Here is a 19,353-nt window from a genome sequence, read left to right as displayed (position 1 = left end):
CGAATCTCATAAAGGGAGGAGACCATTTTGGGCCCAAACTTAGACAAAAGGCCCATTAGACCCAATATTTGAAGCCCAAGGCCCAAATGAGTCGAACGTAATCTCCACCATATCTTTCTTTTCTTTTACCCGCCAATGAGTTGCTGCCTCTTTCACAGTCTAGCTGCTTCTCTCCGGCATTATCCGTCTCCATCAAACTCATCATCAATGGCCGATGGGTAGTTCTCCGTTTTCCCACACAATGCATCCGTCTCCGGAATTCTACGCTTCCGATTTCTCTCTCCGTCTTCCACCTTCTCTCTCCGCCTCTCCTCTGCGGCGGCGTTGTCACAGGATATCCTCCTACCGCTCCCGGCGTCTCAACCTCAAGCCTCTCACCTCCAGAATCGTTCTCCTCACGCGCCGCCGTCAGCTAGGCCAGATCGTGGAGGAGGTGGAAGCCGCTAAGAGACGATATGGGAAGCTGAACACGATCGTGATGAACTCCGTCGTGGAGGCTTGTGTTCACTGCGGAGACGTCGATTTGGCTCTTCGGATGTTCTGTGAGATGTCTGGTCCCGGTGGGTGTGGCGTCGATGATGTTACTTATGCCACTCTTCTGAAGGTGATCCTCGGGTCTTTTCTCTTTTTGGTGAAATTAAGGATACTTTGGGTTTGATTTTGGGGTTGTTTGTTTCGTGTCCAAATGCTGGAATCCGTGGAGCGTGGAACCGCTGTCGGGAATCCGAAGCTGTCGGCATCTCTTATATATGGTCTGCTTAATGCTCTTATCGATGCAGGTAAACCACTTGAATCCTATTATGTTTCTCGTAGCTAATTGCTTCTTGAATGTGTTCTTATATCAGAATGCTGCTCATCAGGATGCGTTAATATTTTATTCGTGGAGTAGAATTTCTAGGCAGAAAGTTGATGTAAAGGCACTTGATCTTGCTTTAGTGCAGGAGATTTACGTCGTGCAAATGGTCTGCTTGCTCGTTACGGGTTTTTGCTCCGCGAGCGTGGCAGCCCCTCGGTTCTCATCTGTAACTTGCTGATGAAGGTACTTCTCAACGTGTCTTGACAGCCTGAGTGATACGTATTCTTGGTTGAGCTATCGTAGTTGGAGGTAGTTTTGAGGCTTTCGATGGCATGACAGGGATACATTAACACGGGGTCTCCACAAGCAGCAGTGAATTTGCTCGATGAAATGTTGCGTCTTGGATTGGAACCTGATAGGCTCACCTACAATACCTTGATCCATGCCTGCATCAGGTCTGAAGATTTGGCTATGGCTATGAACTTTTTGGAGGAAATGAAGGTCGCATGTGTGTACTTGAAAGGCCAGTTTTTAGACTCCAAGTGTTACTCAAAGTAGTACTGGGGTAGTGGTTAGATTGTGTTAATCATATGCCTTGATCAATTTATTTCAGGAGAAGGCAAAGATGTGTAACGATGACCGACTTCGCCCAGATATTATAACCTACACCACCTTAGTAAAGGTGAACAAGCAATCTACTGTTCTATCGTCTATCTAATCTGTGTGCAAGAAGGGACCTAGATGCAGCTCTTTGCTGTCTGTTTCCCATGTATGCAAGTAATGAGTTCGGGTGCTGTTTACTTGACTGACTGGTAATGATTTCTTGTGACAATTTTTTCCCTGTAGGGATTTGGGGATGCCAAGGATCTGTTTTCGGTGCAGAATCTATTTCTGGAGATGAAATTGAGTGCTGATTTGTTCATTGACCGGACTGCGTTTACAGCTGTAGTTGATGCCATGCTTAAGTGTGGTTCAATGAAAGGTATGTAGTTACGACTTCAACCATAGTCTTTCGGGATTTTTCAATGAAGAAGCTTACGAGTAACTCTGTTCTAAAGCAATAAGGTCCTTGTTGAATACGTTCTCAGGGGCCCTTTGTGTTTTTGGTGAAATATTAAAGAGGAGTGGTGCAGATTTGGACTTACGACCAAAGCCTCACATGTACCTGTCTATGATGCGTGCTTTCGCTGTCCAAGGAGATTATGGCATGGTTAGAAATCTGCATGTTCGCATATGGCCAGATTCATCTGGAGCCATCTCAAAAGCAGTTCAAGAAGAAGCTGATAACCTTCTCATGGAAGCAGCTCTAGGTGCTGGCCAGGTACTAAAGAATTAGTAAATGCTTCGGGGTGTAGGGTCTTTTGGTACAGATGATATCATTGCTTTATGTGTCTGGAATTTTCTAATAATATCTGGTAGTGTTGATGATAATTCTGGGTCTAATGAATCCTTTCCTGAATTATTTAGCTTCATGAAGCCCTTCGGATTCTTTCAAGTATTGTTACAAGGTGGAAAGCGATACAGTGGATGACTAGGGCAGGCATGGTATGTTGCGAATTTCAGCCAGACCTTACATAATTGTTTGTGACATGTGCCCATTCTTTGGAGAATGGGATCTTGATCGATTTCCTTTCAGCAAAGTTTAGGACCACTGGGAATTCAACTTATCTACTTAAACTATTTCTTAAAATGCAGGCTGCTGTCCGCATTGAGGCCCTGTTAGGATTTTCCAAGTCCATCTTGAGTCCATACCTACTCAGTAAGGTACATGTTCCTGCATTTCTCTATTTTTGTCTATATCCTCTTGAAATTTTGGCAAACTGGGTTGTTCTATGTGTACTTCCCTCGTGGCTCTTGATTGTTTCTAAAATGGAGACGTGGTTTGGGTAGTTTGACCCCAACCTATTGACTCAGGTGACACCAAGCGAACCAATAGAAAGTGTTATGATTCCATTTGAAGCCACTCGGCCGTTGCTGGGCACACTGCAGCTGAAGGAAGTGGTTATGCGGTTTTTCAGGGAGCCTGTTGTGCCTATCATAGATGACTGGGGAAGCTGCACGGGTCTTTTGCATCGAGAAGACTGCAAGAGTGTAAGTTAACCTTGTTCTGTAATAACAGTAGGTTCTTTGCTTATATCATAAAAAAATATGAGCTAATTATAGGGTATTTGCACATTGCTCAACCGTTTGTAGCTGGATGCCCCATTGGCAACGATGATGAAAAGCCCTCCTCCATGCGTGACTACGACAACATCGATAGGTCGCGTGGTGGATCTTGTTCTGGAAAAGAAGTATAAGATGGTCATAGTTGTAAGATGCGGCAACCTGTATGGGAACGGTTACAGTTCCAGAGCAGTTGGAGCTTTCACGAGGGACCAATTGTATCGATTGCTTGAACCTGGACAAAAGCTTCTCTAGCGGATGTAAGTGATCTCACTTCTTTATATTAGTATGCGCTTTTTTGGAATTCTAGTCATGCCGTTGCATATTGCGATCTCTTTGGGTTAAAAAAATGTTGGAATTCACACACCACACATATACACAGTTCCAGTCCGTTCAAACAGATGTGCAGTACCGATGAAACATCGTTTTGTTCGCATTCAAAATTGAGAAAAGAAAAAACATACAATTCATTCTTTGGAAATTGGACGCTGTACCAAAAGAAGAGAAAATGAACAAGCAAAGGATGAAAGAGAGGGAACATTAGCCGCTGATGGATTGATGTTGGAATGCCCTTCTGCCTCACAAGCATTAGGAAGCTAATAAAAAGTCTTTTTTTCTGTGTTTGCCTGTGCATATATATATATATATATATATCACTTGGATGCAGCAGTCTCATAGTCAATAACGGTCTCAAAGGCACCGACAAGTGCCTTGACTTTGTTCTTCCTGTTTTCAAGTAACTTACTTGCCGTCTTCTCTATCACGTCATTGTAGGCTGATGGAGATTCCTTCTTCCCTTGCACCACTTGCCTCTTTGTCGCCTCGGGTGACTCTGCTACCACTTCCTTTGTTTCTGATGTTTCTTCTTTGACATTGCTGCTTTCAGTTTCATTCTCTTGTTCTGTGTCGTTTGCTTTCTCTTCTTCTGTACTCTCTTTGAGACTTGCAGCTTCCTTCACGTCAGTGGCCGCCACTTCACCACTGCTCTCCTCCATCTTGTGTTCATCCTCGTTGTCTAGGGTTTCCTCGGGTGCTTTCGTTTCCTCTATTTGCTCCACTGCTTTATCCTCATGTATCTCTTCTCCTTCTTCTTTGGTGGCATCAGGGCAATCTAAAACAGGGGATGCATCCGTTTGATCACTTCCCTTCTTCTCTTCACTGGATTCATTGGATTGCTCTTCTTTATCTTCTGACTTTGGTTCTTCTCTATCATAATCAGACACCACTCCTGCATCGGTCTCAACCTTCACGATCTCCTGTTCCTCCTCGTGAGGAGATTCTCGGGCGATTTCCTTCTCTGAAGTTTTCTTTGAATCAATCAAAGAAGAACCTTCCTTTTTACTGTGAAAGGAAGAACTGCTAGTGCTCAGACCGCTCTGCATTATGCCCTTTGGACCCGGAGCCACGGGAGGTGATTTCATGGAACCGCCTCCTCTAGGGCCGGTTTTGCTGCCATGGAAAGACGAAGAGCGGCCCGTGATAGGCTTGTGACTGTCTCTAGAAACCGAGGGTCTATCTCGTGGGGACGAGGTAGAAGCAGTAGTAGGGGAAGAGAAAGAAGGAGGATGGTCAAAGGATCGTCGACGGAGGAGCTTGTGGTTGTCGTCGAGGCCCTTTTTCAAGAACTTGACGGGGTCAGGTCTTGAGCTTATTGTTGGTTTGAGATAGTTTGGCAAAGGCTTGTCCGGTTTGTGGTCCGAACCATCGGGGGTTGAGTTGTGTTCTGACGAACCGGGAGGCTTCGGCTTTCGGCCGAGGGATCTGGATCTGGTCAGGCTGCTCTGCCTGTCCGGTCTTCCTTTTGTTGTGCTCGTCGTCGCCATCACGTAGGAATCTACCGACCAAAGAGATGATCACACACACATTCACATAGAGACGGGCTGTTACGTAACAGCGCCCAAAAGACATGCAAGCCAATACTTTGTGGGTTGATGTCTGAATTAAGACTAACAAAATTTTTACAACAACAAGCAAGAAAACACAAGTACAAAATTGAAAAAGGGTCCGCGGATGGATCATGGAAAATGCAAATCAGAGAGAGAGAGAGAGAGAGAGAGTACCTGAACGAAGAACAAAGGAGAAGGGTGCGTTGAAAGAGGTTTGGATTCAAGAGAGGAGACGTGTATATCAAGGAACAGAAAACCCCCCCGCACCTTAAAGATAGTGGAGAGGAGGAATTAAATTAGGGTTTCTAATTTGGAATCGTCGTTACACGATTCCTCAACGGAGCTTAAATCACGCTCTTCTTCTTCTTGGTGGTGGAGGCCATGAACCCATTAATCTTTTCCCCTAACAATAAAACAAAAAAAGAAAAAAGGAATTTGAATGGTCCAATGATCCGATCCTCTCGGACAACCGTTGACTCGTGTTTTGAGCCTTTCAATTATACACATCTCTTGCGTTCGTGCCCGTGTGTGATATGACAATGTTCCCACGTCAGTACCACCATCATTTTTATCCTTCCCGTTTCTGTTTTAATGGAGGAAGAGTTGCTCCGTTGAATCAATATTTAATAAACATTCCGTTTCTGATTTTAAATTTATTATTAAACTTATAATATATATATTAAGATTGGAAATGGTCATGGACCGTCTCAACTTCTAGGCGGCTAATCTTTGAACGCTTCCACCTCGATACGACATGTCACCCACTTATTCTATTTGTTTTCTCTCGTTGAACTCTTATTATATTCTCATTATAATGCCAATTCTTTTATCACCTTTGCGATAGAGTTCGACGTATGTCCCCCTCCTAATTCAAATCACCCGGGTTAGTTTTCGATTCTAAAATTAATTTAAACTTTGGTTTAGGATATCCGATTATAATAAAAAAAATCATTCTGCTAAAATTAAATTGCGTATGTGTTCAAAGTGTAAAAAAAATTTAGAAATCGATTTAACTTTTTCGATTGATATCACGTTTTTTTCTTCTGTTGTAGTAGTGATCGATATTAGACTACGAGAATCGGGATTACAATATTGTTGCCGAAATACTTCTATTGAGAATTATAGAGAATTAGACTTATATGAAATAAAACTTTATATTATTCATTCAATCAAATAATATATATATAATTAAACTTAATCCTATTAAAAAATTATAAACTAATCCTATTAAAAATATAATTTTATAATAAATAACTCTAAGTCTCTATAATTTTTAGTAACTTCGATTTCTAGAAACAAAATATCTTACGATCGATTGATTAACCTCTTGCTAAATTGATTTCTGTTAACATTTCAATTTTATAAAAATATTTGTTAAAAACACCCTTATGTGATGAAGGGTCTTCATATATATATATATATATTCATAAATTTTGTAATTTAGAGTTTCGTTCGTCTCGTCCCGAATTCGAACTTTAAATTGAGAAGAGAAGTATAAATTCTAACCACATAATTTACTGTCATTCGAGATTAATTTGGATGTCCAGAATACCCGATTGCAGAAAAAAAACAATGGTCTTGGAGTGGTACACATGATTCATGCACGGAACAAGATGGAATGTGTTTTGATTGTCTGCCACTTGGCCCACGAGACGCCGCCCTTACATTCCCCCTTTTCACCATTTATTTCGTCATTATTTTTTGTAATCAACACGGACCGATTTTATTTATTTTTCTCATCCGTGGGTGTTTGTTTACTCTTTTTTTTATATATATATAAAATGGCATCATCCCTTAACCGTCGTGGCGTAAAACCAACGTAACACACATTTTAAATTGGATATAAAAGACAATGAAAACATGCATGGGATAATAATTTCCAATGACGTACGTTGGCTATATTTTGTGCTCGAAGATATCGCCCGAGTCATTTGCCAAATTCACACGGATCACATGTTGTATATCGGTTATGCAAATAATAAATAATCGATAATTAAATACAATCAGAAAAAAATATATATACCCTGATTTTTTTCGCTGTTAGTTATTATCTTACATATTAATATATCGAAAAAAATAAATATATATAGTTAATTCAGTATATATATATATATATATATATTGAAAAAAAGAAAACATATGGCGTCCGGACCAAACCATATCCGAACATGGTTTCTTTGTTGCAACCTGAAATTATACGGATAAGCTTCACCACCTCACGTTTGGTCGTCCTCGCGCGTGCTTCTCACTCTCCTCCGTTTCCCACAAACACATGGGCCCACTTTTACTTTGGGCCCATTTTGCTTTCCTTCCCCCTTTATACGTTCTTTTACATTAATTTAACAGAATACTAAAACACCTTCTTTAATTTTTTTTTAAAATTATCTATAATCACTTGATCAAAAAACCTAAAAATTTCTATTAATTAATCACGTTTTTTTTGGCCCACTAATTTACATCATAACTATTTTATCTATTTATTACAAAAAATATAAGATTTAGATTTATTCCCCTCTTTTTACGCAAAACATGGACGATACGTACGGCTTTTCAATATTTAACAATTAGTTAATCTAATCTTTTATTTTTTCAAGGAATAAAAACAAAAGGAAAATATATATATAATTAATTAATTAATGATGGGGTAACAGCAACGGCGTCGTTTTGTTAACTCCCCCGTTCCTCCTGGTATTCTTCCTTCCGCTGACTCCGACCTCGATGCGTATCTCAGCCGTCCATCTTGAACTTCTGTGAACCAAACCCAAAATCAACGGCTCAGATCTTTCCGACCGCCTTTTCGCCCTTCCTACGCCACTTCCCCTATTCCCCCGTGTTTAACTTTATAATTCTGCCGAATTACGTCTTCTCCATCGCCTCTCTCTCTCACGTCTCTCTCTCTGGTCATCGTCCGTTGTTTCTTCAAAGACGGCGGAAGAAAATAGCTCCGGCATAGGTATCGCCGGAGATTCCCTTTTTCCTCTCCTTTTCCGCGCTAGCTAGCTTTGTTCTTTTGATCATCGCGAGCCGATGGTTGTTTTTCCTTTGATTTTTTTTTTTAAATTTCTTTGTTCGTTGCTTTTTTTGGTTTAGGATGAATTTGTTTTTGCACCAGTTTTTCCAGGTTGTTTGATGATGAAGTTGGTTATTTTCGCAGTTTGATTCTGGGGCTCTCTCGTTTTCGTTTCTTCTCCATCGTTTCGTTTCCTGTTTTTGTTGCATCAGCTTTTCTGCGATCTTTTCCGTGATATGTTCCATGTTTATATGCATACATACGCACGTATATATGTGTAGAATCTGGTGGGTGATCATAATTCGAGGAAGAGATTCTTTAATTATTTCTTGCTGTTTTAGTGGCTTACCGAGCTATATATATGTTCTCTGTTTGGTTTATGCGAGTGAATAATTTCTCTTTGGAGAACCTGAAATCACGGGAAAAAGGGTCTTTGTGTTTGATGGAAAGCCCGTGAAAATCGAATGGGACCTTCCTTCCTTTTCTCTTGGGTTAATTATTGGTCGTCTTCTCTTTTGTTTTCGTCAGCCTTTGTTTTATTTCCCTCCACGATCACAGCATGTGTTCTTTGTAGCTTATCTTTATGATCCATAAGAGGTGCTTTGCTCTGTGTAATCTTAAATTTCCACTCCCATGTTGCTCCTGTAAGCTTTTGTGGTTCTCCCCTTTTTTTTTTTCTTTACATGCGTAATAGATTTCTATCACTTACTTTGATTGGTGGGGGGGATCATCCTCTATGAAAGCTTTAATCATATCATTGAAGTAATTTACATCGTTTTCATGGGGATTATGTGATATAGTTTTTTGGCCTGAATCACTATGCAGTGGTCTTTGTAGTATGAACCATTGGAACTCTACATGAGGAGTTCAAATTATCTGAAAAATACTCCTTTTAATTGTAGAGAAAGATTTTTCTTATAATCATGGATGAATTTTCGGGTAAAACAACAGTTGATGGGTTGGTTTTGCCCAGAAAAGCAAAAGGTATAGTCTTGCGAGAGAATACAAACAAGAGAGATGATAAGAGTCCTCCAATTTGCAGCCGGATCGGTTGCAGCGCCAGGATAAGTTCCACCAAGAGAACCCAGATTGGCTCTACGGATAACAAATTGAAATCTGCCCGGCCTTCGTTTCGCTCTTCCTCGAATGGCAAGGAAATCATCGGGAGTTCATCTCGACCTCTGAGTGGTTTTAGCAGCACGAAACCCCCCTCCAAAGGCACCAGTAGGAGACAACTCTCTTCTAAATCGGATGCAGATTCTTCAGAGACTAGCAGTAGCAGCAGCAGTGCTCGTGATGAAACCGAAACTTGTGAGCACACCCCTCTGCACGGAAAGAGTAAAGGAGGTACTGTCAGTGTTCGTTCCAAAAATGCTGCCTCCGGGAAAGTTGTGTTGGCTGAGGGAGGGAGCTCAAGTAGAGGAACCAGCCAGAGGTACAATCAGGGATCTGAATTGTGTACCCGAGATTCTTCTCCCGGACCTTCTATTTCTTCATCTTCTGGTAACAGTGTGCAAACTGCGCATGTCAATCTGAGCAGGCATGGTTTGAGAAACCTGCGATGCCACTCCATTTCTGATGTTGTTCCATCTGATTCAAGCGCAACAAGGAGAGTCAACGTATTTAGAAAGAAAAATTCCAACGGAGAGAACAGTTCTTCTAGCAGGGGGAATAAGATGACCAGGCCGGTGCCTGAGGGAAGGAATCAGAATTCTCTTCATGGCATATCCGTTTCAGATTCTAGGAGGCAAAGAAACCTTCTGACTAGTATGGATAATAACAGTGGCAATTCAGTAACTACAAGGAGATCAGCTGGTTATTGTGGTAGGACAGCGCGGCTCGGAGCTGATGTATCTACTGCTGCAATCATGCAGGTGCAACAGCCTGCAGCTCCAGCTGATCATAACTCTTCCTCTTCTGCAGAACTTTTATTTAGCCCTTCAAGTAGTTACAGTAGGCCAAGCAGTAGCAGTGGCTTAAGTCGTTATGACATGAACGGAATTGCAGAGGTTCTTGCCATATCCTTGCCCTATGATGTTTTTTTACCGACTTGACATGTTCACATGCTGTAATAGAATACTATTTTGACTCCAATACAGGTTTTGTTGGCGCTGGATAGGATTGAACAAGATGAAGAACTCACATATGAGGTGATTAGCAGCTTGGTTCATGTTACATGAATAGTTCTGTTTGAGTTTAGAGTTAGGTGACACTTCTTCTGCTTTGCTGTTTTTTTTTTCCTGCAGCAACTGGTTGTTCTTGAGACCAATCTGTTCTTAAGTGGTATGGGCAGCTTTTATGATCAACATAGGGATATGAGGCTCGACATTGATGGCATGTCTTATGAGGTTTGTCTCGTCTCTTGTATATTATTGTTCTTGAGACCAGTCATCAGGTTGTTTTACCAATTTAAAAACATTGGCTTTTGGTTCTAGACTGTCAAGAGTCAGAACCAGCATTCAAGTCTCTGGCTTTCTGCTATAACAGCAAAACAAGAGCTGGAAGCTTTTGGCTTCTAGCTTTGAGTTTTGTGCCCTTTTGCCAAAACTTAATGATATTATTGTTTTGTTCCCTTTTCTGAAATAATGGAATTATCGTCAAAAGATTCTTTTCGCTAATATATCTAACCATTAATGATGAAAAAAAATTCTCTCTGTGGACATCTCGCAGGAACTGTTAGCGTTGGAGGAGAGGATGGGTACAGTGAGCACTGCTCTAAGCAATGAAGCATTGTCGAGAAGCCTCAAGACAAGCATCTATAAGGCAACAGATGAAACCGGCGGCTCTTGTCTGGATAAAGATGATGATATCAAATGCAGCATCTGCCAGGTCTTTTCCCTTTCTCTCTTCTCTTTACTCTACATTTGGCCTTAATTATTTTCCCGGGCATTCGTGATTTTGTGCCAACATAAATCAGATCCAGCTCATATAGATCTTGCAGTCAATGTACTTCCCTCGGATGTTAAAACCCGCGTGTTCTAGTATCTAACATCGAGAGCTGGTCTGAAAGAGATGAAGTGAATTTGGTGATTATAGCGATACCAATAAGGCTTTGTGTGATGCAGGAAGAGTATGTGGGTGGGGATGAATTAGGGTTTCTGCAATGCCAACATAAATACCATGTGAGCTGCATTCACTCATGGCTCCGGATGAAGAACTGGTGCCCTGTCTGCAAAACCTCTGCTGAATCTCCGACACAGCAGCAGTTGCAGCGTTCGTGATCTGAACAGATTCATTTTTATTTGTGTTTTCAGTTCCAAGATGATGGGAGCACATACGAAATCCATCAACACTTCGTCCGAATTTGCAGTTCTCCATCGAAGTGTTTCGTCTCTTCATCATCTTTTGTCTCTTTTTTGTACATACGAATTCACCGTTCTTTGGCGCATCTGAGCTCCGACAATACACAATAATACACAGATCCCACTTCACATGTTGTGTAGAGTTCAATCCGGTTTCTGTTCTTTCTTTATACAGACTTCAACTTTCTTTATATAGACTTCAACTGGTTCTCGCCTATCGATAGATAGCAGGTACTAAAGTCGGTGGACCTGAATTGAATCATGACTATATAAGCTATTCTGATATTAAGATTTGATATAGAAGAAATCGTGACAAAAAGAACCCAAAATGCTAAAGAAAGACCTTGATTTGGTCCTTTTTCGATCTATCCCTGAAAGACTAGCTACAATCGCTATTGCCCTCCACAGCTATAACACCAGTACTTTCAAGCCCTCCCTTCCCTATCAAAAGACCGTCGACTTATACGATTTGTAAACTAGTATCTAAAAGGTGAAGAGATTGGTTACATAAGGCGTGGAGATTCTTGTTTGTTCGGATTATTTTGTTTTTCGAATGAGGCTAGGGGAGATAAATTCCTTCCAACTAATAAAGAGATACTACTCCTGTCTTCCCATTCATTCCCAATGGATTCTTCTTCTTACTAAGAATTGAACAAACCAAGTTCACTTGTAAACAAAACTTTCTTTAAAGAAAAATGGTCTCTCAGGTTGGTTCAAAGCCCTATTTAGATAGGGAAAATCTCATTTCATTCGGGTTTTCCTAAACCCTAACGTTTAAGGAAGAAGAAGCTATGTGAAGTAAAAGAAAGAAAGGTCGCCGACTGCTACTAAGAACCTAACACAACTTTTCAAAATTTCTGCATGGTTATGTTTTCATGGAAGTTGGTAATTGGAATCCATAAAATTTAATTATATTTGAACAAAAAGCGGTGATTTTTCTTTATCCCTTATAGAAACTTAAACTTTGGTCCTTGCAGAATTAGAAGATGCATATACGTTTACAAAGTTTAGAAATTTTAAAATAAATTCTGAAGTATAAAATGAATTAAAGACTTAATTGATGTAAGCTAAACGTCCAAGTTACGTGAAAATGGATATAAAATTAAAAATATATTTTGAAGAAAAAGGGGCGCTGACGGGGTGGACCGATTTGACTTTTGAAACCCACGTGACTTTAGGAAGTCCACTATATGAGCCGGCCTTCCAAAACAGCAAACACGTCACGTGGCGCGTGTCTGACACGGCTACGGTACTGCGCGTATAAATATTTGATCCAGCTCGGATAATTATCCACGTGATCTTCCCACCAAATATTTCGGCTTTTGGTTTTAATGAAGCGACGATTACAAAGGCGCTCTCCCACGTATATATCTATTAGAAGACAAATCTCATATGGTATCTCAATTTTATAAAATATAATAAATAAATACCTAAATTTTTAATTCGATGCAATTAATATTTGAAATATTAAAATATTTTAAATTAATATCTTAGATATCAAAATATTTTAAATCAACTTCAATTCTAACGATAATATATAAATTAGATGTTAATTTTTAACATAAATAATAAAATTTATATGATAATTTATAACATCGATTTTGATAACGATATATAAATTAGATGTTAATTATAATATAAAAAATAAATCAAGTTTATAAATTAATCTCGATTTTTATAATTTAAGATATCTATTTTTGAAATATTTTATTTAAATATCAATTTGATATATCAATTAGATAAAATTAAAAATTAAAATATTTACTTAACATATTTTATAAAATTGAAATATTTATATAAAATTTTCTGTTATTAAAAAATATTTAAATTCAGGAATGATCAACAAATAAAAATTTAAATAAAAAATTTAAAACCAATACACCATAATTATCCATTCTTAGCCTTGTAAACATAGTAAATTAACAAATGAATTCGGTATCATTGACAAGGGAAAAAAGCAAAAAAATAATAAAAAATAAATAGAGCAATCATTTAATTTTCCAGAAACGTTTGGTATTACAAAACATTACAAAACAAAACTGGGACTAACTCAAATCTAATCTCTGGTCTGACAACCGCAACAATAACCAGCGGCCTTAACCGCAGCCGCAAACGCAAACGCCCAAAACGTGGGTGTAAATTAGGTCACTCATGGATAATTCTAGTAACTTTGCCCATAGCGACAGTTCTCCCCAAAGACCTAAGGAAAACTCTTCCAAGCGCTCGGCTCTCTGAGAATGTCTCCACACAAACAGCTCCTTGTAGGCAAACCTGCAGTTTTCATAACCAAACCACCACCCCAAAAAAAAAAAAAAAAAAAAAAAAATCTCAGATAGATTGTGTTTTCATGTTCCATTCATTACAAAAGTTCAGATCCTTCACCTCAAGAACTGCGCTTTGTTTCGCAGTTAGACAACGAGGTGACTTCTTCATCACCTCCCCAGTTTTAGGATCAAGCAATGAAACAAGTCTCACTACTGTGGCTGCTTCCTTTGCATGGTGTACATGAAACTCCAACTGATCATTTAGCATGAGAAAGATTAAAAAATCCGTGAGGAGAGATCGAGATGGACCAAAAAAGGGAGTTAAGAGATCGAGGGCTCGGGAGATTTTTACCTGGGAGCCGATCAGAATCGGGCTTGCGCCTTCCAAGACAAGTATTGTCAGTTCTAAGCGAGTTGCTACTGGTACGGGGAAATCGGGATGGCATAGAACACCCCCAGCAATCACTTGATTTGCATCGATCCCTTGCAAAGTTATGGCTACGTTATCTCCAGCTCTAGCGACGGTACAAGCCCGAGAATCGCGCTCAAGAGACCGAGCTGTCCCGACATCTCCCGATGGCATGACTAATATCTACAAGAAAGTTCCAGTCATGTCATCCGTTACAGCACAGCATATTGATGGAAACCCGAAACTTTGACCAAAAAGTATTTCACAAGAAAAGAAAATTCGAGACCCAATAGACAGATTACCCATCCAAACCCAAATGTTAGCATCAAAATCTCTAATTTCCCTCCCATCTACATGTTACCTCTAGTAACACGAAGCCGAAGCCAGAAAATAGAAAAGTTACAAAAAACAATATTAGTTGGAAATTGAGGTGTTGTCAATGGAGTTTAGGGTCTATCTCAAATCTGACAAAGTCAGGTAGACATACATACATTTATGCAGTAGCACACAGGATAATAAAAATAATTGAGCAGTGAAACTTTTGCAAACCTTAGAACCAGGCCGAACGGCTCCAGCCTCCAGTTTGCCACAGGCAGACACCTGCCCTTGTAGACTCGATCTTACAACATCACATATTGGCATAAGCAGCGGCTTAGTGACGTCTCTATCAGGAGACTTGAGAGAATCAATAGCATCCAATAAACTCGGCCCTCGATACCTGTATTTTTAGGTGAAAATTCAACCACTCACTGCTTGTCTGAGATAATACTAAGCAAGTCAATTCACAATCTATTGTTATTTAACGGGAAGAACAGAAAATGGAAGGAAGGTCATAGATCAGAAACTGAAGTGGGAATCTACCATGAGGAGAGACGGCTATCAGATGGAGCTGCAATCAGGTTTTGATTTTCCATGGCGCTTAATGGAACCCATATTAGAGACGAAGCTTTAAACCGACACGAGTGCAAAAATGTCCCAACTTGCTGTTTAATCAAATCAAATCGATCCTTGGAATATCCCACAACATCCATCTTGTTGACTGCCACTACAACCTGGTCGACTCCAAAGCCTCTCAGAACCCGTGCGTGCTCCCTTGTCTGGCCTTTCATATTATCAAAACCAGCTTCAAAAGCTCCACCAGATGCATCTATGACAAGAATTGCAGCATCTGCTTGTGTTGCTCCAGCTATCATGTTTGGAACAAAATCTTTATGCCCAGGAGAGTCGAGCAGAACAACATGGTGTTTATTGGTATCAAAATAAGCAACAGCCACTGTCATTGTAATTCCTCTTTCTCTCTCTTCAGCACTCTCATCCAGTGCCCAAGCATATGCAAAGGACCCTTTGCCCTATTGAGACCAGAGAAAAAAATATTAACAACAAACAGAAGGCAGGTTTCTGAATCTCTTCGTCTCTAACATCTTGAAAATGAAAGATTACCTGTAGCTTTGCTTCTTTCTCATACTTGTGCATTTGCTTCTGTGATATCCTTCCTAACAGATGCAGCAATCTACCAGAGAGTGTTGACTTACCTGAATCTACATGCCCAACCTACAATCAGACTATAATTATCACTAATATATCTTGAAAAAAGATTTAAGAAATAAGACGCTTAAAATCTAAGCAACTCACAATGGCAAGATTAAGTTGTCTTAATGTATCGGATTCTTTGTCAGGAAACATCCACTCCTCTGGCTTGTGCTTAGAATCTGATATCGATCTTCTAGGTCTAACATTACTAGAATTTTCAGCTTTACCAGTCAAAGACAACTCGTCCATTGAACCAGTGAGGCTTTCTGACATCTCCATTGTTTTTGCTGAAGAACTTGCCTCAGAAATATTTTGTTTTGATTTTGTTACAGCTTTGCTTGATTTTATGTCACCAGCACCATCCTTGGAGCAATTGTCATCTTCAATGTTAATGTGTCTACCTTTGGAGCTTGTTTTTGAACCACCACCTCCTCTGTTCTTCAAAGATTTCTGCTCATCTGCACTATCTACTTGCTCCTTCAGCCTCATGCTCGAACCGCCTGAGCTTCATGTGGTTGTGTCCATATTAGCTTCCGTCAAGGTATCGAACTTGTGCAGAATTTGGGATTCATAATCACACCATATGGTTTCGATTCGTTGATAGAACCAATGATATGGATGAGTAAATGAGAGAAAATAACATACGAGTTTCCAGCATATAAGTTAAATACGATAACAAATCCCAAGTTGAAAACAACTACTCATACCTCTAGTACCCATTTTCGAAGGCATTAGTCCATTGGAGACCAAATCATCAGGCGATGGAGAATCAAACTTGAAAGGTTCTATATATAACAAAAGTAAAATGTTAGAAAAGCAATATAAATGAAGAGGCTGATACTATGAAGAGAAAATCAATGGAAAAGGACTGACGATAGCAAAGTCAAATTAAAAACAAGTTCACAACCTATACTAGCAGAAGAATTTTTAAAACTAAAAGCCATGAAGAGTTCATGAAAATCCCCTCGGGCATTTCTAGGAAGAGGTCCCCAGCCCATTACAAGATTGGCATGTTCCCACCTGCATCCCATTTTGGAGTATGAGACAGCACTGGCTCAAAGAGAGACTTTTTCATTTTGGATTCTGTGGACTCTTTGCATATGACTTCAACTGCATAAAACATATCTGTTCTATAAAAACTACACCATCTCTAGTGTAGCAAAATCAAATGTATAAGAAACATGGTCGCTATTTTAGCCCTCAAAGCATATCTAAAATTTTCAACGTGTGGCCTTAAAAACAGACAGAGAGTGGATATAAAGCATAAAGCAATATAAAAAAAACACTTCACGAGAAGGAAGGGCGGATATGATCATACAATACTACTAATGAACCGAATATGGAAGCAAAGGTCGAAAGCAAACTAGTCTTTCCGATTGATAACAATTGGAGAAAAGTAGGAGAAGAAACGAGGTTACCTGTTGTCTTATTAGTAGTTTGATTGCTAACATGGGGCTTCCTCAGTACACCACAAATATCACAAGCAAACATGCTCTCGTCATTATCGTATGTACAGATCGCACATCGCCAAACCCTTTGCTGAGAAGTTTTCTCCTTGGGTTCAGTAACAGCTTCGACTGATGAAGATACAGAGAATATGTTAGTATGAGAGCTAGTTACCGAACACAGGGATCATATGACCACAGCAACATCACGATGATGAGAGATCAATCACCGAAAAGGAGGAGATAAGGAGTCACTTACCATGCTCCTCAGCATCATAGTCATAATCGTAGGCATCATCATCATCAAAACCATCATCATAGTCATAGAAATCGGAGAATCCTTTACGGGGCATCGTTTATAACTGCATAAGGAAACAAAAGCAGTTGGCCTGAAGCACAAAAAATAGCCTATAGACAAAATATTTTCTCGGGAAAAACCAATCCTAATGAAGGATAGAGTTCACTGCCACAGAGCTCAATCTCACAGAAGTTAGTCAAATGCCTCCTAAATTCAGTTGATTGTCCAAAACTTACACTACCAAATTCGCTAGATCTGAAAACCCACAGAAACTTTTAACTGTGAAAATGGCTGCAATTACATTGAATCTCACGGAAGTCGATCAACAGCTTCCTAAACCCAACTGAATTTCAAAACTTACATCACTAGATTCCCTATGGAGAGGAGAGTATCGGAATCTTACAGAAACCTTAAACGGATAACACGAATGCATTTATACTGCATGAATATCACGGAAGTAAATCAACGGCTTCCTGGGCCCAATTGAATTGGAAAGCTTTCACTACCAAAAACCCGAACCCTACAGGGACATCGAGCAGAGAAAACGAAAAAATATCTCGCTACAATGAAATTAAACTTCTGAGTGAAACCCAGTATCGAAATTGATCAACAAAGTGATGCAATAACTCGAATTTCACGGGAACATCAAGCCGAAGGTAGGGATCCGGAGCTAACTGTTCCAATCAATTGAGCAAATCCTTCATCCTCCCAGAAAGAGAACTAATACAAGAAATTGATCCACGAAAACCAAAACCCAATTGGAAGACAAAATGTATTTCCAAAGAAACCCCATTAAAGCTAACCTCTCGGAATCCAGGAAATATCCGCCCCCGTTTCCAGATATGAAATACTGTTCGAAGATGAAAATGACTGAAAAGAGTGAAGAATTACGAGACGACGAAGGAACAAAAAAAGAACGCCTATCGCATCGGTATATGGTGGATTTCAGTATGACGCCGGTAACTATGCCGACGCTAACGCTACTGTGCCGGTTCCGGATCCGGAGATGGTTAACAAAGATGCAAAACCCGAGTATCGAAACATGTTTATCGGGCCGAAAAATATCAATATGGGCCTTTAAATCTTTTGTACCCATGATGTTGAGGGAGAGGTTATTTTCAATTTTTCAAATAGATCAACGATTAAAAAAAGGTAAAACCCAAAAAAAAAAAACCTCCAAAAATATATACAAATAAATCTTCAACTTGAAATACTGTCATTCAATCCCCGAACTTGTAACTTATCACTAAATAAAACCTCGAACTTGTAAATTATTGCTCTAATAAACATTTGACCGGTTTGACCACAATTTCATACTATCGAAAATCTACGTATTAACGGATTGTTGATGTCACCTTATACATATTATCAATTTTAATTTAAAAATTGACATCATTAATCCGTCAATACGTGGATTTCCGATCGTTTGCCGGTCAAAGGTTTATTAGAGCAATAATTTACAAGTTCGAGGTTTTATTTAGTGACAAGTTATAAGTTCGGGGATTGAATGACAGTATTTCAAGTTGAAGATTTATTTGTATATATTTTTGCAAGTTGGAGGTTTTTTTTAGGGGTTTTATCCATGATAAAATGATATTATTTTTTTGGATAATTGGATTAGCACTAATCTCGGAACCAAAAGCAAGTCACGCGATTAGCACATACGCTTTTCTCCCTAATTTTAAATCATTTCATCGATTGAACTATCTAAGTTGGATAATGATATAGACTTTAATTGGTGACCGGTTGGATTCAGAGAGTTTAAGAAGTTAGAGGGTTCGACTGGTTGTACCGCAGCGGTTGCGGTTGCGGGTGGCAGTGTTTTCAGAACGTTTGATAGCGATTATAAATGATTAGTACTGACTGGTTGAGAAGTCGCTGTTGGTAGCGATTGCGGGTGGGTGCAGTTAGAAGTGAATGATTCATTACGGTTGCGGTTGCGTTTTGATATAAATTGTCAAAAAGAATATTATTTAAAAATAATTTTTTATAATAGTTTTAATTAAATTTTTCGTATCATTTGATAAAAATTATTTACTAAATTTATAATAATTAAATAATAAATTTTAAATATAAATATTATCAATTTAATTTATTTTTTAGTAAAAAAATAATTTTATTATAAAAATTATTAAAAATAATCATTATTAAACCTAAAAATTATACTATTGTATTTTTTTTATTAAAATATAATACTAAAAAATAATATCAAATCATAACACTAAACAAAATCATCACCAATATATATAT

At 39.1% G+C, this 19,353-nt stretch overlaps 4 protein-coding genes across 6 annotated transcripts; 2 read left to right on the top strand and 2 right to left on the bottom strand.

Annotated features, from left to right (window-relative positions):
* Positions 1-145: 145 nt before the first annotated feature.
* LOC104814971 (pentatricopeptide repeat-containing protein At5g10690) lies at positions 146-3,848 on the top strand. The gene is given in 11 exon segments (XM_010543234.2): positions 146-779; positions 942-1,039; positions 1,136-1,297; positions 1,410-1,478; positions 1,643-1,778; positions 1,885-2,117; positions 2,264-2,341; positions 2,492-2,560; positions 2,687-2,887; positions 2,990-3,219; positions 3,734-3,848. Coding segments are annotated over 10 exon segments (1,836 nt in total). The 5' UTR covers positions 146-214; the 3' UTR covers positions 3,215-3,219; positions 3,734-3,848.
* LOC104814972 (serine/threonine-protein phosphatase 4 regulatory subunit 2-A) lies at positions 3,362-5,261 on the bottom strand. Its single transcript, XM_010543235.1, has 2 exons — positions 5,020-5,261; positions 3,362-4,793 (listed from the first exon to the last, which is right to left on the bottom strand). The coding sequence occupies exon 2, from the start codon at positions 4,780-4,782 to the stop codon at positions 3,613-3,615; it is 1,170 nt and encodes a 389-aa protein (XP_010541537.1). The 5' UTR covers positions 4,783-4,793; positions 5,020-5,261; the 3' UTR covers positions 3,362-3,612.
* A 2,427-nt stretch (positions 5,262-7,688) lies between these two features.
* Positions 7,689-11,372, top strand: LOC104814968 (E3 ubiquitin-protein ligase RLIM). Its single transcript, XM_010543233.2, has 6 exons — positions 7,689-7,798; positions 8,758-9,864; positions 9,955-10,005; positions 10,102-10,203; positions 10,526-10,684; positions 10,921-11,372. The coding sequence occupies exons 2-6, from the start codon at positions 8,779-8,781 to the stop codon at positions 11,074-11,076; spliced, it is 1,554 nt and encodes a 517-aa protein (XP_010541535.1). The 5' UTR covers positions 7,689-7,798; positions 8,758-8,778; the 3' UTR covers positions 11,077-11,372.
* A 1,738-nt stretch (positions 11,373-13,110) lies between these two features.
* Positions 13,111-18,110, bottom strand: LOC104814967 (HBS1-like protein). Of its 3 annotated transcripts, none has more exons than XM_010543230.2 (12): positions 17,907-18,110; positions 17,065-17,167; positions 16,779-16,937; positions 16,381-16,470; positions 16,068-16,145; positions 15,463-15,860; positions 15,271-15,381; positions 14,692-15,179; positions 14,380-14,548; positions 13,774-14,013; positions 13,540-13,674; positions 13,111-13,428 (listed from the first exon to the last, which is right to left on the bottom strand). In XM_010543230.2, the coding sequence occupies exons 2-12, from the start codon at positions 17,156-17,158 to the stop codon at positions 13,303-13,305; spliced, it is 2,088 nt and encodes a 695-aa protein (XP_010541532.1). In that variant the 5' UTR covers positions 17,159-17,167; positions 17,907-18,110; the 3' UTR covers positions 13,111-13,302. The 3 variants fall into 3 exon arrangements, with proteins under 3 accessions (XP_010541532.1, XP_010541533.1, XP_010541534.1); XM_010543231.2 differs by lacking the exon at positions 17,907-18,110 and adding an exon at positions 17,507-17,786; XM_010543232.2 differs by lacking the exon at positions 16,381-16,470 and having other exon boundaries at positions 17,907-18,109.
* Positions 18,111-19,353: the final 1,243 nt, after the last annotated feature.

This window comes from Tarenaya hassleriana, unplaced genomic scaffold, assembly GCF_000463585.1.
Source record: "Tarenaya hassleriana unplaced genomic scaffold, ASM46358v1 Cleome22, whole genome shotgun sequence".
Taxonomy (NCBI): domain Eukaryota; kingdom Viridiplantae; phylum Streptophyta; class Magnoliopsida; order Brassicales; family Cleomaceae; genus Tarenaya; species Tarenaya hassleriana.
Note: the sequence above shows the minus strand (reverse complement) of the source record. Positions and strands in the feature narration are given on the sequence as shown.